Source organism: Nothoprocta perdicaria, unplaced genomic scaffold (assembly GCF_003342845.1).
Source record: "Nothoprocta perdicaria isolate Ctin4 unplaced genomic scaffold, notPer1 scaffold_391, whole genome shotgun sequence".
NCBI lineage: Eukaryota > Metazoa > Chordata > Aves > Tinamiformes > Tinamidae > Nothoprocta > Nothoprocta perdicaria.
Genome location: NW_020455634.1, coordinates 410,112 through 432,023, shown reverse-complemented (window position 1 = coordinate 432,023; position 21,912 = coordinate 410,112). Strand labels below are relative to the sequence as shown.

The window sequence follows — 21,912 nt, the reverse complement described above, 5'->3', positions numbered from 1 at the left end:
TTTGACGAGGCTTTTCCCTTACTGCCGCTTCAGGGCACGCCGCAGGGAACGTTAACGCGGGCGGGAAGCCCTGGCACTTGCGAGATCCTCACGCGAGCGGGGAAGGCGGGCGGTGACGCGGCGCGGGGAACGCCCGTTCCGTTTCCCCAACGCCCGAGCGCCGCCTGCCGCGACCTCGAGCAGGACGCGCCGGGCGCCTCACGAGCCGCCGGGCGCCTCACGAGCCGCCCGCGCCAACGGCCGCCGCGGGAGGCGCTTGGGGGAGGGGCGGCTCCCGCGCGTCCGTTACACAAGGCGGCGCGCGCGCCCCCCTGCCCCCTCCACCCAACCGGCCGGGGGCGGAGCCTCAGCCGCCCATTGGCTGAGCGGCGGGCGCCGCGGGTTAGCCCTGCTCCCTCCCCTAGTGATTGGCTGGAGGAGACCAAAAGGTGGTGCGTGATTGGCCGCGGAGCTTAGCGGCCGCCCTATATAAGGGCCGGCGGAGGGGGCGGCTCCCTAGTGCGGGGCCGCTCGCGGGGGAGGGGAGGGTGTTGCGTGTGTCGCTTCTCCGCCCGCCGCCGCGCAGAACATGGCGACGCTCAAGGCCGTGTGCGTGATGAGGGGCGACGGCCCCGTGAACGGCGTCATCCACTTCCAGCAGCAGGCAAGCGGCGCGGCACCCTCTGCTCGGCTGCGCTGCGCCCCGCTCAGCGCTGCCCGCCCCTGCTGCTGCTGAGTCATTGCCCGCCGGGAGCTGCGCGGGACGGGACGGGGGATGGCGGCCGTTGGGCCCTGAGGCTTTAGCAGATGGACTCGCTTCGTCCAGGAAGGCTGCCCTTCGTGTCAGCTGCTGCGTGTGCGGTTTCTGCCTCTAGGGCCTTCTCGAGGCCTGCAGGCTTGACACTGTGAGCCCACTTAGTGCTATAGTTATTCAGGTGCTAACAAACTCTCTTTCTGCCAAAGGGTGATGGACCAGTAAAAATCACTGGGAAAATCAATGCCTTGAGTGACGGGGATCATGGCTTCCACGTGCACGAGTTTGGGGACAACACAAACGGTAAGGCTCCTGTTAGCCGTCAGGGGAGAGCAGTGCTGGCCGCCCTGCCGCRGCACTGGCCGGTGTGAAGGGTGCTTGGTGGTGACTGCAAATCCATTTCATGAGGCTACGACATTCCCTAAGGCATTGCTCTCCCAGCCAACGCTCTAAATGTGCTTAGACTAGAAATCAAAATCTCATGTATCAACCACTGAAATTCTGTGGTAGCCCAGCACTCTGAATTGAGAATACTACTTTGAACTAACCGAAGAACATCAGAAAATATTTTGCATTCCAAAGCCTTGTGTTACTGGACTCCTAACAGTAATGCTTGCAAGGCTGTCATAGGTTAGTTCCCTCCAGTGGATCTGCATAATATCATGAGTAGTGCTTTCACCTTTAGAAAGCTTCCTCTGGCTGTGGGAAGGCTGCCTGGTTGTGCTGTGTGAGCAGCTTTATGTTAGTGGTGACAAAAATGTGCATTTCTCATGGCTGCTCTGTTCCAGGGTGCACCAGTGCAGGTGCCCACTTCAATCCCCAAGGCAAGCAGCATGGTGGACCAACTGATGAAGAAAGGTGAGTTTAATGTGCCTGATTCCTATCTGGAAGGCTGCTCAACTTGAATTAGCAGGTATTTAGTGAGACCCCTTTCTGCCTGGGAGGCCACTTTATTGATAATGCCAGGACAGAACTAGGCAGAAAACTTGCAGTTGCAACATGTCTTTTAGTGTCAATTAATAGAGGTCTGCTCAATGGACTACATGGAGTCTTTGAAAGGTATCCTTGGCTTAAGTGCAGCTGGGGGCAGAAATAAGAGATTTTTACTGAGTGAGGGTACCTGAATGTGAGTGGAGGGGGATTCCTGATGACCTATTTCTGTGTTGGGTGTCCATCAGTAAACAGCCTTTCACCCAGGGGCCTTCAGCTGCCAGGGAGCTGTTGCCCTTTGTGCAGGGCTGTTGTGTGACGAGATTGGGATTTGTGGAAGGGGCTGGAGCTTCAGGGGAGTTGTAAGAATGAATAGAAAGCTGAGTGCCTGGCAGAGGGACTGTTTGTTGGGGGTGTGCTTAACCTATAAGCTTAGGCCCTGCAGTAGGATGTGCTGCTGGGGGGTCTGCCTGTGCTGACTCAGTGGGAGCCAAGACCTGGAGCTGACACCTGGCTCTTCTGTGCGAACAATTTCTTCCCCCTGGGCCCTTCAAGGGGGCCATGCCTGTTGGAGACCCCTACTCTTTAAGCCAGAGCAAGCAGCCTAAATAGTCCCCTGCCTGGGAAGGGGCTGTGCAAGAGCTGAAGGCCAGTGCAGCAGTAAGTGTAAAGGATGGGCTGGCCTGTGCAGGCAGGTCTGGAGTAGCGCTGTGACCAACTTGGCAGTGCAGCTCACTTCAGGTGCTCACCTTAAGAGCATAGCTGCACCTTCAGTGTTGGGCAATCAATACCTGCATGTTGAAGGGCTTGCAAAGCCAGAGGGCTGGCTCACGGCCACCTCTCTTAGGCACCGCCCTGTGCTAAAGGCCAGAATAGGATAAGTAATGTTGTGGCCTCTGCCAGCTCTACATAGTCAGTGCTTTCTACTGACACAACTTGCCTCTTATCGTAGTCCAGGGAACTTAATATGGAGACAGAGCTAGGTCATCCATCAGTCAGGACAGAGTAGAAGCAGATTGGACAACCTTCCTGGAAGTCAAAGTGAAGCAAATTCCCCAAGGGAAAGCTGTCCTTGTCCTCATTTTGTGACTTAGTCAAAAGCAAGAAATCTCTGCTAGACCAGGCTGGCAGTCAGCTGGCTGTGCTGACTGCCTCACAGGACTTGGAGAGTTTATTAGAAACAAGCTGATGGTCAAGGCTCTGAGTCTAGATTGGTGTCTTGTAGCTCTGTGAGCATGAGTTTTATGATTTTTATTTGGAACAAGCAGGCTGGACACACACTGAATGTCCAAAAGCTGTAAACTGCCTTGGGACTAATGGAAGTCCTGATGGAGAACTGGCTATTAACAAAACTCCCAGAACTGGTGTCACAAATATGGGAAAATACTGAATAAACTGCATTAGTTGTTTCTAGTGATGGTGAGAACTTAGCTAGCATTTAATGTATCCCCTGTTGACTTATCACCTGCAAACTGCTTGTGCTAATCCTGCTTAAACCTAAAGTGTCTGCAGCTGCTTATGGAAGAGCTGGGTTGTCATGCCTTAAGAGCTTTAAGGATAGCTGCAGTGCTCTTCCTAAACCTTGTGTGTGCAGAAAGGTGGTGTCACCTAACTGAGAGCTTCCCTGTGAGCAAAGTATCTTCCAATAGATAAATATGGAGGGAGCTCTTAGCCACAAGAGTTGTGTGGTAGCTGCTTGCCTTCCTTGGGGCCACAGTGTCTTTCCCACTGTTGTGAGTAACCTTTTGGTTCTGAGCACTGCCTAGAACTGAGCTTTAATTGAATCTCTTGAACTAGATGTGTTGAAGAGTCCCTGGCATGTTAAATGAATGTTCTGCTCGAGGTGGTGGAGCACTCTGCTGTGCTGAATATGGATGTTGTGTTGGCCAGGCCATCACATGTGTAAGTTTTGTGTGAGTATCTGCTCTTTTGCTCACAGGCACGTGGGAGACCTCGGCAATGTGACTGCTAAAGGAGGGGTGGCAGAGGTGGATATAGAGGATCGGGTCATCTCCCTGAGTGGGCCACACAGCATCATTGGCCGCACCATGGTGGTAAGYGCCTCAGGGCCTGCTTGGGCGCTCTGCACAGCTCCAGGGTGGCCCTGGAAGCACCCTTGTGCTGGAGCCTTATGCCTGGGGCTTGTGTAGCCCGGAGCTCCCGCTCTGGGGGCTCTTTCCTATGCTGACCAAGTAGGCAGGAGGTGGGTGGTGTAACTGTCGCCACGGAGCCGCCAGGGCTCTGCCTGCATCATAAGCCAGCCCTGTGGTGTRAGTATGAGCTTGAGATGCAAGCCAATGGTTGCCCTTGGGTGAGTGCTGGCTGCTGGGCTTTTGCTAACTTGCAGTTCTGAAATCCAGTTGGAGGCTCCTTTTCTTACACAACTCTAAAGCTTCTAGTGTGAGTACCCAGTTGCTGTTCAGGGATCCAGTGGAAAGCAGCAGTTGCTTATGCAGATGTTGCAGACAGCTGGCAGCACTTGCTGCTGTTACTACTCCTGTGAAGAGCTGAGATGTTTATTGCGGATGTAATAACCTGAATTAAGATATCTTTAATTCTTTTTTAGGTCCATGCAAAACCTGATGACCTGGGTAGAGGAGGAGATAATGAGAGCAAACTAACTGGAAATGCTGGACCTCGTTTAGCTTGTGGYGTAATTGGATTAGCCAAGTGCTAAGTACTGCACCTGGAGTGCGAAATGGGCTGTATTTCATAGCAAATGCTGTACCTGGCCTTGTTCAAGAAAAAGATTTATCACTTAATCTCATTACTACTTTGCGTTCTGAGTATCAGTGGAACTGGTRAAGACTGACTTAATTTTGTACAATGTATATTGCAATTAAAGTGAGTGTGATGGAATGTCTCTGTAGTCTTCTGCTAAAGCCTCTGTTGTTGTCACCTTGAGTGTGATCTTCACTAGCAGGAACTCTCCTGTTGTGTCATGGAAGGTGTTTATCAGTGACCACTAATGCTGTGCACTAAAATGTGATGTATTGTGTAACCTGACCACCCTTAGGAGCTCTGGCAAGACTACCCACCAAAGCAGGGGGGACCCTCTATGTGTCAGGGCTTCCTCCTGGTAGAGTTAAAGCACTGTAGGCTTCAACCTTAATAAATGTGCTGGGCAAATACTCTGTGGTCTTGCTGTCTGTGGGGGGAACTTCCTGCTGATCCTCTGCCCTCTGGAACGTGGCACTGGGCTGCCTGAGGCCACTACTGAACTTGTGGGGCACCAACATCCAACAAATCAGTGCTGGTCCATAATCTTGGACCAACTGAAACCTTTACTCAGCCTGTAAGAAAGGTTCTCATGTGTTCTTGGTAGTATCTGATGGTGCTGCATGTTACAGCTGCTTGTGTGGAGATACATCATCCTGCTCCCAGTGTAAAGCAAGGCCTGGGGGAGAGGGTCGAAGGCTGCTGCAGAGCAGCAGAGGAGTGGGAAGGGTTCAAGCATACAAGCCATGGCTCCTTGAGCCCCCTCTCCTGCAGCTTGGCCTTGTAGGGCTGTGTTGTCCTGGGCCGATGTGGAACCTCCCATGCAAAAGGTCTCAGGCTGCTGTGCAGTGCAGACTCCTAATGCCCTCGGGCTGGGCCCCTCTCTTGGAGCTGTGCAGCTGGAAGCCTCTAAGTGAAGGGCAGGCCTTGAGGGAGAGATGGGGCCAGAGATCCTGCCTTTACATCCATGAGGCTTTTCTGCAGTGTAATCGCTACATAACAGGGGCAGCTTTCTTTTGTGTGTATACTTCTTAAACACAGATTTTTTTTCAAGTCTTTTAATAGAGAAAATCATTAATGAAGACTTGTATCAACATTCCTTTATATCTTATACATAAGTGATATTCATGGAAGTAGTTGGCTGTACTTTGAGACACCCAAATTCCAGTGTAGCATGTTACAAAGGSCGTGGCTCTGGGTATAGCAACAATACCATAAAAACACTAAGAATTTACACTTGTTGTAGGTGGCAAACAACTGTGTGTCCAGCCCCTACCCACCTGCATGCTTTCCAGGGGATTAGTGAGTACTCTGGATCAGCTGTAGCTGCAGAATTAAGATAGTGAATGTGCATTTCATGTCACTTGGCCTCCACTTTGAACATAATACAGACACCATCATCATCGTCACTGCCTCTTCTCCTCATGTTTCAGGTCTGGGGGACTGTTAGGCTGCCTCTCCTCTCCCAAAGGAAAGAGYGAGCAGGGAGTGCAGTGCTAGCACTGGAGTGCAATGCTCTGCTTGCATCTTATCCAGCTGCTCTGGGCTGACCCTTGCTCTTTTTGGCAAGTCTGATCTATACAGCTGTTTACTTCAAATCCGCTCCATTATTTGGTTTAATGTCTGATGGCAGACTACCTAACAGCCATACTGTATTTTAAACTGTACATCCATGTGTGCCCAAATAAATGAATCTGGCAGGCACTGGTTCAACAGCGAAATTCTTAACTGCTCCCACTGAAGAGCATTAGTAAGGGATGCTTATGTTGAGCTTGCTAATTAATCTTAAGTAAATTAATTAATCTTAAAACTTCTGAATTGTCTCTTTTTAAAGCCAGAAATTCAGCAGTTAATACAAAGGTAGTATATAGTTATGCTGGTGATACCTTAAAGATGGAGCTGTCCCGGCATGTTTTATTCCCAAGCTTCGGGGAAGCCGCTCTGCACGTGGCATTCACAGCTCGTCCTGCCGCTGGTTTCAGTCTCCCAGAGGGTGACAGGGAGATGTGGGGTGACGTTTGCACAAGCTGTAACAGATAAGCCTTCCATCTCCTTCATTCTTGTCTTCAAATCTTTTAATAAAGCGTATTCATTAAAAAAATCCTATCTCCTTACAGAATTATGGCAGTTGTTATTAAAACAGTCTTAAACTTAAGACATAAACATCTGGTTTTGTATGAAAAAAGTTAGTTCCACTGGCCCAGCATGAAACAAATGTTAAGGACACAAGTTTTAACACATGGAAGTTGAGTTCACTACAAGTATGTAAACAGTTTTCTTTTTCTCTCTTTATTCTGCTATTGCAAGAACATAAAAATATATGTCCTCTCCCCCATCCAGAACTCCTTATTTGCCTCCCCTCCCACGCCCTCCCCCAGAAAAAGTCCCTCTGCCGCAGAGCAGCTGTCAAAAAGTACTGGCGTAAGAAAGCAGCTGCCCTTTGCTCAGCGAAAAACACCTCTCAATGGAGAACACACCGATCTCAAGGAGGAAAAAAAATATGCACAGGATTCATATATATATTTTTTTCCCACTTGCAGAGCACAACAAGCTGCAAGGGCCTGTCTGGTGCACCCTGAGCCTCCTGCTGCGGCGCGCGGGCTGAGGGTGAGYGCCCAGCGTGGCCGAGGGCAGCACCCCGGGGGCTCTGTGCCCCTGCTCCGGGCCATGCCCAGCCTCTCCCAACGCTCTGCACCCCAAGGGCAGCTCCTCGAGCTCCTGTTTGCCCTCTGCTGACCGTCTGACTAAGATAGAGACCTAAGTGATGCGGAGAGGAGGTGGCAAAACTTACACAGATACGAGAATATGCATTCGCTTTCCATCAGTTTGATAGGTACAACACTGAGTAAAAAAATTTAAACCTACCCCTTGCTGGCTTACAGGAGGTAGATCTCGTTAACACAGACAACAGTAACAGCCTCGGTCGGCGTGAAAGGACAGGCAGCGTTTTAAAATCCTTATGCGCCCTCCCAGTCCCCTACCTTCCCCCAGCCCCGCTTAAAAAAAATAGGTTAGCATTTTATATTGTGATTTGGTGTCTTTGATTTCTCTCCCAGCCCGCTTTCCAAAAAGCATCAGTGAATAACAAGTACAAAAGATGCTGAGCCGGGGTGCTTCCCAGCCCACCACACACAGTCATTTCATAACATTACAAGCAGAGCAGACCAACTATGTCTGAAGGTGTCCACATTTTTTTTTTCTTTTCTTTTAAAAAAAGGCTAATTAGGGCAACATTTACCACAGAACCAATTGGAGGAAAAATTTAAAAAAGAAAAAAAGAAAAAAAAAAAAAAAAAAAAAAAAAAAAAAAAAAAAAAAAAAAAAAAAAAAAAAAAAAAAAAAAAAAAAACCACCCTTGATTGCATCGCAAACACTAAACAGTTACCTCTTCAGTTAACATTTTAAAACCACTAACTTTTACCTACTATGGTCAAGTAGATCATTAAAATGCAGCAATCTAAAAATCAAAATGCCTATTACAAATAAAAATTTGCTTCTGTGAATAGCTACACAAACAGATGTATTTCTTTTAACAAATATAAACAAAACAGTCTAATTTAGACTCCAGTACAGCATTAACAGTTCAAACTTTAAGATGTTGAACAATCCTTTTCCACTTCAGTGCAGTGTAGGAAGAATAGCACACATTAAAGTTTGTTACGAAAATAGAGTTTATTAAAAACACATCCCTATTGTTTTGAGGAGCTTTCACCGTTACCTTTTCTTAAATTAAAAAAAAAAAATAGAAAGCACTTCTACTTCTGATTTGTAAACTTTTTAAAGTCAAAACTTTAAAAAAGTTACAGCAAAAAAACGGGTAATATTTTAATCACGTCTTCAGTATCTTGTGTTACGTGGTGGCTATTTTAAATAGGAGGGCAGCAATCAAATTGCTCGCAGCGCCGCCGCGAGCGCGGCGGGGCCGCGGTGGGGGCTGAAGCAGGTATGATACAGCAGACTGTACAAGGCCACCGCTCGGCACGCCGAGCAACCGGGTCCGCGCCGGGGGCTGAGCGGCRCCCGGCTCTAGCGCGGGGCCTCCGCCGCCGAGCCCCCGTCCTTGTCGGCAGGTTCCGCACATGAGGTAGCCGCGGGCGGCAGCGCTTCRTCCGCCTCTGCGCCCGTGGGGTCGCGCTCGCCTTGGCCCAGTTCGGAAACAATGTCTGCCTCTTCCATCCTGCCGCTGTGGGAGTCGTGGTTCTTGTCGCCGTCCGCCCTGTCCGTCACCTCGGCCTTCTCCTTGCCCCGGGCTTCTTCCTTGTCCCTGCGAGACTCCCTATCCCTGGAGTCGCGCTCGCGGTCCCGGTGCCCGCTGGAGCGCCTGCTCCTGTCCTCCATGTCTCTGTGCCGCTCTCGCTCGGGGCTCCGCCTGCCCCACTCTCTCCTCTCGCGGTTCCCAGGCCGCTCRTGCTCTCGGTCGTCGCCGCCGCGGTTCCCGTAGCGCTCGCGATCGTTCTCCACCCGGTTCCCAAACGATCTCCTTCCTCCAAACCTCTCCTGGTCTCTGTTAGGAGTGAAAGTCTGCCTGTCATTCCTGAACTGCTGCCGCCCATCCCTGTTGTCCTCCGCTCCGCTCGGGCCGCTGCTGCCGGCCATGCCGCCGCTCGGCCTCACAAAATGGCCGGGCGGCGGGAAGGGCGCCTTCATGCCGTGCGGCGGCGGCATGGTGAAGCCGCCGGGCCCGGGCGGCGGCCCCCGGGGCATCATGTGGGGCGGCATGTGGCGCGGCGGCATCAGGGGGAAGCGCTGGAGCGGCGGCGGCGGTGGCGGCATCCCCGGCGGTCGCTGCAGCGGGATCAAGCCGGGCCGCGCGCCCAGCAGCCCCGTGGACGGAGTCTGCAGCCCAACGACAGGCGCCGGCGGTGGCGGCGTTGCCACCGCTTGGGTACCTGCAACAGACAGACAGACACAGTGTGTGAAGAGGGAGCAAGAGCGTGTGTGACGGGCTGCGGGGAGAAAACGTTAATACAAGTTCACTTCTAACCAAGATCGTCCCGTGAAGCCASTAAGAGAGCATGTATGCGTGTGTGCACGTGCACGAGCTGCTTCGATGAGAACTTACTGCTGAAGGAGCATAGCTTCCAAGCTGAGGTTTGTTCCGTGCTAAGGGGAATTAATGACCAACGGGTAAATCAATCCCTTCTCTCAAAGGCGTCATCTGGTGCAGGAGCAGTTGCTGTTGTGCAGTGCAGGGCTACACTCACTTCACCAACATGCTCTGCCAACTGAACATCTTCCTTGCAAGCTGGGCTTTCCGTGGTCCTAACTAAAGACACCTCCTTTACTAGCCCCACAGAAACCTCCTCCCTGCGTCACACAGTCCACACCGCATCCGGTGGCAACACCTGCGGCTTGACCTGGGTCTGCAGCAGCATGTGTCAAGTGCAGCAGAGGCAGCGGATACAAAATCAGCCACGAAACCAGGGGAGGTCAGAACGGGATAGCGGGAGGAAACAGGAGATTATTAACAGCTCAGCCAACCATTCCAGACAAGTACAACAAAGTTTAGTTTTAATAAACTAAACCTTACAATGTAAACTAACAAGAAATGCAACATGAAGCTTGTGGGCATTATTTTTTAATAGTTTTCCATCCTTTGCAGCATATATCCAAGGCCAACYGTTTTCCACTTCTACATACAGAGTGTTACAACATGCTCCCCAGGACAGTATGGATATATTAGTATCTGTGAGGCCTCTCGGGACACCCCACTGAGGCAGCTCAGCCTGGAGCTCGCAGCCATCAGGAACCCAAGGGCACCGTGTGCAAGCGCAGCCTCGTGTCTGCTCTGCCCCCAGCTGCTCACACCACCTCTCATCCCCGGGGCTTTCACACGGGCTCTGTCCCGTGCCACTGCGCTCTCCTACCTGGGAATAAGCCCYACAGCTGAGAGAGCGCGTGATCAGAACATGTATTGTTCTCAATAGTGATCCCCACAGGCCTCCAGAGAGCATCGACAGCAGTCAGGCAAAAACCCTATCCTAATCTCTCTTGCTTTCTTTTTAAAATTCATTGAGATCATGTTTATTTCCAGCTCTATCACTAAAAATGAAAGTTAAAAGAGTACCGGCAATGTAAGCTAAAACGCATTAGAACTAAATGTTTAGCAAAGTACCATCACTGTAAACTAAATGTTTAGCAAAGTACCATTACTGTACAAGTTGATTTCAACTTGCAAAAACAGAGCTGACACCCTACAATTCTATCAGCTTCTCTCTGCAACTGCTTTATGTAACATTTCCCACCCAACCAAACCTGAGCCTTCTGAAAACTGCATTTAATGCCCTTCTGTCACACCACTTCTTATACTAAATTACATCCTTGTACCTTCTCTAACAGAAATCTTTTAACACCCTTTAGATCTGTATTAGAAAGAAATTATGCATTGCTAATCTGCAGAGCTGAGGCAAGAGAGACATGGAGAGTCTTCCAGTCCACAGTTATCATCTTCCCTTCTACGCAGCCACTTCTAAGACAGGACTTGCTCTGTCACATTCTTTGAAATAAATGATCAGCCAGCAATGACTTATGTTTTTCTGTTTGCTTTTAAAACAAGCAGCCCTCCACCTCCTTTTGCAATCATAAGGCTATAAGCCTATTTAAACTCCTAATTCAACCTAATTGAAACTCCTTGTGTGTCTTCATATTGTGCAACCTGACRAATCAGTCATACGGCTAGTGACATCTTCCAAGACTTTTATTTTACTAAATTGTTAAGGTTTGGGGACATTTTTTGATTTACACAGCCAAACAGCTTTCCCCCTTGAAGATTAATGAAGCACCAAGGCATAACTGAGAAGGGATGAATGGAAGATAAGTGTACACTTGTGCTCTACAGCAACAGCATGTGTATCAAATAAGATTTTTTTTTCCTAGTCAGGTAGCAATAATGTAATGTTTCAACCTTATTTCCACATGGAATTATTTGTGGAAGTGTAAAGGTATCTAGAAACTCATTCTGGACTGCAACCTGGACTCCAGCATCTGGGTAGCTGAACAATTTTTATTTTAAATAAACTGACTTACATGTTTAGGCTGCAGTGTCCATTACAAAGAACTATTAAAAGTTTCTTATAGTGCTGTCAATTCAGGCACTAGTTAAATACTTTCCCTGAAAGAACTGTGGAGAAACAAATCCAAGTTTTATTGAAAATGCTCGATAAAATTAATGGCACATAATGCATGTGTATCTTCCAGGAAAAATTCAAAAATCCCCATTACCTCATTAAGGGAAAGATAATTAAAATTGCAAATAGTTTCTCAAACTTGAAATATCYGAGCTCCTGGAGAGAAAATAAAGTAATTTCATGATCATCTCATCTCTGTGCAGACAGGGGAGAGGCTGCCTCTGCCCCAGCACGTATTTGTGCCTAAGCACAAGCCTTTCTGTGCCCCCTTCACCTCGCTTACGGGGATGGGGCAGGACGGGCCTCAGTCCCCGAGCTGAGCGTTCTGCTGGGCCCGGCTCYGACCGCTGCTGCGCTAGCGCCACGCGGCCGTCCCTAGGACCTCAGGGCTCCTCCTGGTCAGAGCTGGGGAAGCGCTCGTTGCTTTCACAGCTTACTTCTGGTGGGGACTTTTACCAGGGGTGCTGATTACAAGGCCCTCGGCAACATGGAGTGCTTAATATGGGGAGCTCGGGTATCAACGTACTAGCTCAAGTCCTCGCCAAGGCCCTGCAAAGCTTCAGAGATGTGAGAACAAGCGCACGGTGTCACACGGTGCAGAATTTGGCTTTACTCATCAGGCGTAGCTCAAAACGGCTACAGCTGTCCTGAAGAAGCATCTTCTGTGCAGAGAGGCCAGAGCAGTCTTCCTTACTGCTTGACAAATTAAGTAAAAAGACAGATGTCCATGTCACTGAATTCCACTTCCCATTATCCCATTACCTTCTCTTCTTGCTTGAGAAAGCCCACAGTCCCTTGTGACAGTTATCAGTTATAAAYGCTAACATGAGATTAAAGAAAAACCTGAATTCTACCAAATAAGTGAGTCCGTCCGGTATCTCCTCCTCTAATCTGTTAATCATTTTCTCCGCTGCTACAAGAAAGCAAGGGAAGCAAAGGTATCTAACACACCAATGTTGCTTCAAATACACCTCCTTTTAGAAAGCTGATGGAAAGACATATGGGTACATCAAAAGTCAAAAGCTCTAGGTACTACCAAAACAGCAGGCTAAGGGTTTACCTCCTGAGTTTGATGTTAGGTCACATGTAACAAATCACATTAATCCATGGYAGATGCTGCATCTTATATTAGAAAATCAAATACAATCAGGAAATACTTGGATGTGGTACTAAATGCACTGCTCTGAGTCTTGTGTCTTTCTCTGGGGTTTGATACAGAATCTTTTAGAACAGGCCAAGAGTGCAAAGAAGGAACCCTACATGTAAGTGCCTCACTACACACTCTCCCCTTAAGGCAAGTTATTTRAGAAAAATGTTCATTTTCCAGGGTGGTCTATGCCCATCTCTGAAGACAGCGGGAGTTGGTTCCTACCCACTTAAGATTCTTAAAACAAGGATGTAAGAATCAAACTACACAAATATACAGTGTTGACTATGGACATCAGACTTCCACTATTCCTGCTTTATAAGCACTGAATAATAATACACTGAATAATAATACACTGAATGACCCAGTTCACGCGAATCATGAAGGCAAAATTTAATTTCATGAATGGTGCTTGAGAATTCATGTTTTCCTTACCTCTGAACTCTCATTCAGTAGCATTATCGGTATGGAAGCAACATTCATATGTGTAATTAGGAAACAGCATTTGTTAAGCTTTCAACATGGGCTGTCAGCAAAAGAGTGGAAATAGAGCAAGTGTGTCACTGTCAATATCTTGTATTACATAAAAATTGATCCTTCCTTTTATCAGGATCCACTTTATAATACTGAAATACTCTGATTAGCTCAGATATTAAACTTAGTCTTCTATCATTTAATGTGGATTACAAAAAGACCATGTAGCTGCTTAGGAGCAAACCAGTAAGGGAGAAAAGAGTAATAATTCAGCGTGCATTAACAGGAAACAAATACCAAGCTTTATATATATATTATATATATATATAATATATAATAATGTACCAGTACATTATTCTCTGCACAGCGGTACATTATTCTCTGACAGCATGAAGTAGTGTGTAAGAGCTGCTATAAAGAGCATTAGACCATACCTACAAAATCTGCTGCATTTAATCAAGATAATAGACCACAGAATCTGAATAAAACAAAACATCTGCAACAGCAGTTTATTACTGGTCCAGCTTACAGCATTTGCTCAGCACTCAGACTAAGCTGACATATCAAACCCTATTGCCTTCTGCAGTAGTGGCACAAAAAGAAGTGTCTATAAAAATTCTGCCCTGCGGATCATTTAAAAGATACAAGCAGTACATACTCAGAAAACCAGTTACAATCTGGATCATCTTGTCCAAATTAAGAACAAGAAGCTGTAACAACAGTGATTATGATCAAGGATACAGCTAAATTGAAGCCATGTGAAGTGTTTTTGTTGTTGTTGTTATTGTTATTTTTATTTGTAATGGACATTTGTAATGTCCACAAGGGATCACTGCTTTGTGTTTGTGAGCCACAAACCTGTAATTGTTGGAAGTGATGAAAGAATTACACTGGAGGAACAAATGGAATTAGTGGAGATGAAACAGAATGCAACTTAACATCACTAGGAAAGCACATGAAATCTTACAATAATCCATCAATTTAGAATTACGTTATAACATATCTTCCATCAAAAAAAGAAGAAATAGGCAGGTAGATGGGCTTCATTTTGATGTTACAGCAGGTAGGAAAGTGTTCCTGCATTTTTACAGGTTGCACGAGGCGTTCTCAGGCAGGGCCATGGGGTTTGGGTTTCTACAGGTGTCTCTCCAGAGGCGTCTTCCTCCAGCTCTGCAGTCAGCCCGCGGGGCAGGTGCTTCCGTCCTGCCCACAAGATCCGGCGCCCACTTCTTCACTCTTCGTGTTAAGCCCCTCCACCCCTATGCCCCCAAGCAGAGCCACAGAATGACAGGATGGTTGAGGTTGGAAGGGACCTCTAGAGATCATCTAGTCCAAMCCCCTGCTCCAGCAGGGACWCCCAGAGCACGGGGCACAGGGCGGCATCCAGGCRGGTTTGGAAGATCTCCAGAGAAGGAGACTCCACAGCCTCCCTGGGCAGCCTGTGCCAGGGCTCTGGCACCCTCACAATGAACAAGTTCTTTCTCACATGCAGATGGAACACGTCCTTCCCCAGAATCTCCATGAGTGCTCACGAAACACTCTGCGATGCTGCCAAGTCAAGTCCATCCTTCTCCTACCTTCTCGCCTCCGGCTGGAGAACCGTGGGCAGGCTCATGCTGCCGCGTAAGGGGCCTTCACGGGAATCTATCCAGGCCGCCCGTGGGCTACGCCGACAGCTACGCCGCGAGGCCCTCCCGGGCCAACCCGCACCTACCTACTCCTGTGTCCACGTGTCCAGATGGCCCTGAGTGACCTGCGGAGACCCCCAGGCCCCACTTAAGTCCTGCCAGCGCCACCGGGCGCAGAGGCGACGCAGGCCAGATATCGCCCAGGAGGCGCCCAACACACAGAAGGGAAAGAACTGCGGCACAGCCCGGCCCAATCCAGCATTCCCATGGGGGAGGGAGGACGGCAGGAATGCTTCTTCCTTGCAATCCACACACAGCATAAAAAGGGTGTGTGTGAGGGGGGCAGAAATCACCCCTCAGGTTTTTCTTCCAGCTGAAGGAGAGACCAGATCTGGTCTCTCCCATTCAGTGAAGCTCAACTGCTGAGTCAGAGAGTGGTTTTAGACAGTTCCATCTGTCCCAACTTACTGAAAAGACTTAAAAGCAGGAGAAACCAAAGCTATTCTGTTTTTTTTTTGTTTGTTTGTTTGTTTTTAAAAACCTTTAATTATGTAAAAGGTTATGATCTATTTCTGCTACTTTTGTCATCTCTTATATCTCATTGTGAATAGTTCCCTGTAACTCTGAGATGTCAGGAATGGAAAGGCTTAACTCCCTGATTTCATAAGTTCTGTTTGAAACAAGGCACTTGTCAACATAATATGTATTTACTTGAAAAAGAAACATAGAAAGCTTTTTAGTTAGCACTTCAGGTCTCCTGAAGGTCTCCTACACTGTCAATGTACAGACTTGTAACCTGAAAAACAACCAACCAACCACCACACCCTCTCTGACCCCTTCTTGATGAGATCGACTATATGGCAGCTGCATCRTCAGCTATCCCATAGAGAAACTAATAAAAACGAAGGTAAGTGCTTGATTTCCCAGTTTATAAAATTCAGCCTCCTTGAATTTTTAGGAGTAAAGACGTCTGTCCCTGCAAGTGACATGGGCATCTAAATTCCTTCACTTGCAATCTTTGTTTTACAAAAGCTTTTTCTTCTGTACACAGTGGTAGAGCCTTCCATCACGGAGCAATGTGTTTCAAAGGGTTGTGATACAAGGCTCAGGTTATAACGTACCAGACATAGTAACATGAAACTTCAAATAATTTGGTAATACTAGATTACCATAATATTAAAAAAACATCCTTTAGCCATGAATACATGTGTGCCCTGAAAACGTGCAAGGGCAGATAATCCTTATCACTACAAAACACACCCCATGCTGTCACCAAGGTTTCTTCCTTAGGCCCATCTCCATTTGCCACGTGGCGCAGATGCTCTCAGCACAGCTAGTTCCTGGCCTTGGATGTCTGCTCTGATGGACGTCCTAAGCAGCCTCGTTTGCAGAGGGAAGAGGCTCTTTGTTTTTGAACGAGTCCATTTAGGATGGTGTCATTCAGAGCTTCCAACATGAAGCATCCAAAAATCACTAGTCACAGCAGGAAAAGTTACCCATTGAATGCAACAGGGCACTAAGCTCTCAGAGAGAAATCWTAAGTTTGTTCTGCAGTTAACACTGCACGCGTTTAGGTATAAAGACACTTAAACAAAACTGTCATTTTCATATCATCGTCTCGTTCTCATGAGGTCTGAAATCACATAAATGGAACAATCCTCTTGCTGCCTTTTGAGTGTATTCTTGACACTGAACCATAAAGGGCCATCCAAAAATAAATATTTAGCAGATCCCTGTAACACTGAACATCACGCTATCCTCTTTATTTTTCATGTCAAGGCTTTTCATAGATTTTAATCTATGTCAGATAAAGTTAACTGCTTTAGTAATATGCTCTTTTGACAACCAAAAGGGTTTCAAAACCTGTAATACAGGGTTAAATGAAAGCTTTTTAAAAAATTTTATTTTTATTAAAAAATATATTCCATACAGAAATAGTATGTCATATTTTCATAGATTTTTAAAAAATACAGTTCTGAAAGAATACCGTTCTGCTATAAGTTATGTTTATAGCAGCCACTGTACATGCAAGAGTCAAGCCTAGAACACAGTTCACGTAACAATGTTTTTTTTTCAGAAGATATTCTATAAACCTGCAATTTGTTAAACTAAACAGTATGTYGTTGGCCTGAATTTGTAAATTAAAATTTACAGTTTCGTTTCTTCAAAAGAACAGAGATCTTCAACAATGCCAGTTTTACTAYTTCTTCTGTGCAAAACCGGCCTTTAAAATTATTTCAAAGCAGAAATTTGAACAAATGCTGAAAATTTACTTTAATTTCCCAGAAACTGTAAATCAGCAGCGAAATGAACATCTTATTTCCAATCCAGAAAACTAAAAACTGGAGAATAAAGACAAAAAAGAACTTACCAAGAAGTGGAATAGCTTGGGTAACAGGAGGAGGAACACTAGTAGGTGCTACAGGCGGTGGAACAGTCCCGTATATTTTGGAACTATCACTAGTTTCTGCATTCCCTCTGGATCCAGATACCACCGTAGGGATGGGATTTCCAACAGATGCATCTTTTGTAGTGTCTTCATTTACACCAGCTGCTGTAGCTAAAGAACAAGGGCATTAACATTTTTTTTTTAAGCCAGTTTCTCTGCCTGCATGATACCYTTCTTGCACAGCCACTTGCCCAGCATTCAAACACTTACAATTTGGGATATTAACTGCTGGAGTGTGAGGAACAGATACTGGAGGAGTTATAGGTGGTGGTGGTCCAGGAGGAAGAAAGCCTATAAGAAAAGTATTTATTAACATAGTGTATCACTTAACCAAAATGTGGTTGCACAGGGCTTGTTTGTTTTTTCTCTTAAATCACATAGCCAATAAAAGTATGTGCCATATAAAGGAGTTCACAATTCTAAGCAATACATAAACCTACCTGGTGGTAAATGCATCGGGTTGAACCCTGGTCGTAAGAAGGGGGGTGGTGGCGGCGGTGGCACCCCAGGAGCAAATCCAGGAGGAGGGATCCCTAAAGGTGCTGTGAAGGCAGGGGGCTGGAGAGCACCCACCACGGGAGGACCTGAGGGATGTGGTGGAACCTGTGAAAAGGAAGAGGAAACACGTGCTGAATCAAGACTGAAGGCCTTATGGGCAGACTTTGCTTCTGTGCTTGGTCTATCAAAAAAAGAAAGTTTAAGCTACCTTACATTACACTGCAATAAGGTATCTTAAATAATTGATCTAATTAGCAGTCAAAGAACTCCAGCTTAAAATATTAACATTAGTCTTGTTCGCCTCTGTTCTTAAAGGAAGAATGACCCTCTGTGGTAGATCAATGCTAATACATGTTGATCTTGTTGATCTTCATATCTAAATATAGCCTTTATCCAGCAGCCGGCATACATTTTACTAGCCAGCATGATATACTATTTATGCCCACAACTCCAGAGCAATTTCAAAACTTTTTATTTAGTTAGTTTTTCTTAACTAGCTGAGTTTGCATATTAGAGTGACTTTTATGTTCTTCACTTCAGCAATTACTATTAGGATTTTCATTCCAGTTGATGTYAAGCTGCTTGTGGCTTGAGGCCCACCAAGAGTGAATCACCCTCCGAGCAGCTTCCCCTGGTCGGAGGGCACCCGGGCGGAGGGCGCCCCAGGGGGACCACAACGAGCGGCTGCTGGGATGCTCCAGGCAGGAAGAGGCCTYGCTCCAGTGCACGGAGGCCAAGCTCTGCACCTCGCTGCCCAGCAGCCCACAACTCCCTGGATGGGAAGAGGCTCTCAAGGCCAAGAACTACACTCACTTATGTGGGCTACAACTCTCACAGGGATGTTACTGATTTTAGGGTCTGACTGCAGCTACCTGCACCCTCGCTGGAAGGTCCAGCAGTGAGGGGTCCGTGCCCACACACGCAGCGGGTACCCAAGAGGCTGGTGTTCTCCCTGCTGCAGAGCAGGGTCACGCAGCTCCCTCTGGTACCACCTTTAAGCGAGGAGATGCAACCTGCCCTGCCTGCAGCCCAAGCACAGCTGCCACCCAGGTCCCAGCCTGAAGAGAAGGGCCTGAAGTCATCAAGGAGAGAGCACCAGGAGCTGACCTGGGCCACGGACAGCCCTGCGAGCGCCGGCTGCATTTGGCAGGTGGTTTTGCAACACATCAAAGCTGCTCTTGTGGCGTCCCACAAGGCCTCAAGGGCCCCCTGCAGCTCTGCAGCAATGAGCAGCTACCCACCACTCAGCAGCAACCTCCAGAGCCCAAAACACTGCAGCCCAGTACGCCCGAGAGCAGCTCCACTTGCACGACAGCACAAAACACATCAGACAAACTGCAAAAGGGTTCAAAAAAGTGATTTCAATGAAAAATGGCACTCGATGTGCTGTTGCCTTTAGGTACTGTGCCACGTTTTGCTATATGAATAGCAAAACCAAGTTACTTTTACCTCTAACACCATCTATACCATGACAGCTGAACCAAATTTGTAAGCTTTGAGATCTATTTACAGATTATTAAGCTATTTTAATTTATGGTGCTCTGGAGAAATAATCGAACTGGTCAAGTATATTACATCCTAAATAGTAAGAACAATAACAAACTGTTTTTATACATACAGTTCACGGTGAAGCCAGAGACAAAGACCCAATACAGCTCCCTGATCCTAGTCTGATTTTGCAAAGACTACAGGAGAAGCTCCTTTGCCATAGTAAAAAAAATTACCAGACTGAGAGAGACTGGAGACTGGAACAAACTCACCTCACTCTCATGTTACGAAACTGGTGGGTTTCTTATTTACGCTTTGTTTTGTGGTGTGAATTCAATGAAAATAACAACAACACTAACATTACAGTTAGTTTTAGTGACAGCTACTTTGTACTAAAGCCTTCCAAATTTCAAGATTGGAGCCACTTGTTCATTTATTAAAAATACCTTACAGTATTACAAGAATTCTGTGTCAAAACAGCACAGAATTAAGCATTCCAAGTTCTGAAATCACGGGCTTGGATAAAGTATTTTTGTCTTTGAATAACTGCAGTTCGTGATCTTTTTTTCTGCATATCTGCCAAGCCGTAGTTCACAAATCGTATTTTCCCCAAGATTGAAAATAGTTTTATTCAAAGTTCTTCCTTTTGGGAGAAGGTATATTAGTACTTTAAGCGACCAGAAAAAACAATTACAATAAGACTAGCAACAAGCATTTGTCAAGAAGCAAAGCTAAAAGAAAAACAGATTATTAAACACTAGAGGGAATAACTTTTTTTTTTCTTTTTTTTTTTTTTACTGTAAGATATTTAAACTAACATTTACTCTTAACATCCCTTCTCAAAACATTTTGAGTTTTACCTTACTTTGGATGTGACAGGCCACGGCCGCATGTTGGTTCAGAGCGACGGGAGGGTTTTGAAGCAAACCCTCTGTCAGTCACTCCCACTAACCACGAGCTGCCCCAGTTCCCAGGCCCCGTGGGTACATGCAAACTACGTCCCTTTTCAAGGGAACGAGACCAGAAGCTCTGTTCCTGCTGGGCACAAAGGTGCTCCCAACCTAACGGGTTTGGTTTGTCCAAGTCTGCCATTGCTACTGGCTTAACAGAACAGGAAACTTTCTTCAGTTACCTTGTGTTGCTCTTTTATGAGGGAAAGAGTAAGTAACCCCATTCCAGGGGCACAGTGGATTTACAGCACAGAGAAATTACCTGTACAAAGTGCCAGCACGGCCAGTCTGCTCACAAGAGCAGTTATAATTGAGGACAATAATGCGAAACACACAAATTCGGCTACTTAAGCTATCCATCATCATGTCTCCTCCCTTTCTATAACCTCTTTATTGCCACCCTGCATTATTATTTAAGTTTTGATGAGATACCCAGAGCAAACAAGAAGCAGCTCTCACCTGTGGAGGAGGGACAGTTATTGGTGCAGGCATGGGAATGGGAATTGGAACGGGTAAAGCTTTAGGTATAGGTGACACTGGTTCATTGTGTGTAGCTTCTGCACCTCCGTTTTGAGCTACTTCATTTTCAGCCTTCTTGGGAATCCCTTTCCACTCTACATTAAAAATAAAGGAAGAAAAAAAAAAAAGGGTTCAGTAGAAGTGGACAAGCAGTCAAGTACTGACATGAAAAACCACTAAGTTTTGTAATGTTTAAAGAAGAATGAAGCCAACTAAAACTATTTTTCAAAGAGAAACCTACAGAAATAAACTTTATTTAAAGAGTATTTCTGAAAATAAAATCTCCAAAATACGTTTAATACAGTAGAGCAAACCACTGTCACTGAAAGAGGGCAAGCAAATCTATTCCTTTTGTTAGTCCCTTCACAGTTCTACTGTTTGTGCCAACTGCACACGTGCGTGTCCGGGACTCTAGGGCGCCCCAGCTGGAGCCAAAGCAGCAAGGCTGCTCCGGKAGGAGCTTTCAACAGATTTCATTATTCTTGGGCAAAGCAGCAGCTTTTCATTTATTTGAAAAGTTGTTTCTGAAAATCCAACCTTTACAACTCTTAAAACAAAATGAAAATGCAACAATGCAGAATCACTACCAAACAGGAGGAACACCAGCTTCAGGTTTAAAACCACATTTCAGTAGTTAAAGAACGTATCATTCAATAGTTGCATAGTTAAGATCAGCAAAATAATCCATAGCATAGCGCTAGTTCAATTTTTAGGCAAGTGCTGCATTTATTTGGCATTACTTTTAAAACCACAACAGCTAGCACTAAAGCTTATCCCTAGCAATTCCATCCTGACATAACCTATAATTGATTTGGAGCTACTGATTCTAACAGATGTAAATTTTTTAATTCAAAAAGAAACAAAATCTGCTCTTTTCTCGGCTTCTATGCAAAACGATTTGGGTCAAATTAAACACACCACCTGTGAAAGGAACTGAAATTCTCCTATTAATATGGAAACGAACAAAAAGAGGCAGTGTGAATGGAAATGCTTTATTCTGTACACAAGCACTTCAAGCGGAGTCTCCCTGGCTAGGGATGCTTCCCACAACCRGGAGGGCCAGCGCCGGCTCCGGGGCTGCCGAGCAGCACGCGCTCCCGGCCCGGGTTGCTGTGCAGGGCAGGCTGCAGCGCAGCTGGCCGGTCCCCGGCAGCCCGAGCACCCTGCACTCGCCACCGCCTAGCGCTGCCCGCCCAGGGGCCCTGCAAGCCTCAGGTTGCACGTCCTGCATCTCTCAGCCACGTGAGGGCT

The 21,912-nt window shown here is 46.7% G+C and overlaps 2 protein-coding genes across 2 annotated transcripts in view; one reads left to right on the top strand and one right to left on the bottom strand.

Annotated features, from left to right (window-relative positions):
- The first annotated feature begins 540 nt into the window (after positions 1–540).
- Positions 541–4,722, top strand: SOD1 (superoxide dismutase 1). The gene is made up of 5 exons (XM_026044954.1): positions 541–643; positions 943–1,036; positions 1,522–1,591; positions 3,603–3,717; positions 4,230–4,722. The coding sequence occupies exons 1-5, from the start codon at positions 569–571 to the stop codon at positions 4,338–4,340; spliced, it is 465 nt and encodes a 154-aa protein (XP_025900739.1). The 5' UTR covers positions 541–568; the 3' UTR covers positions 4,341–4,722.
- A 3,435-nt stretch (positions 4,723–8,157) lies between these two features.
- SCAF4 (SR-related CTD associated factor 4) overlaps positions 8,158–21,912 on the bottom strand; it is a 30,752-nt gene continuing 16,997 nt past the window's right edge. The window contains exons 15-19 of the mRNA XM_026044952.1: positions 20,602–20,756; positions 17,647–17,809; positions 17,417–17,497; positions 17,129–17,317; positions 8,158–9,270 (exon numbers count right to left, since the gene is read on the bottom strand). Coding sequence (XP_025900737.1) covers positions 8,408–9,270; positions 17,129–17,317; positions 17,417–17,497; positions 17,647–17,809; positions 20,602–20,756 — 1,451 coding nt within the window. The 3' untranslated portion in view covers positions 8,158–8,407. The remainder of the gene's footprint in view (positions 9,271–17,128; positions 17,318–17,416; positions 17,498–17,646; positions 17,810–20,601; positions 20,757–21,912) is intronic.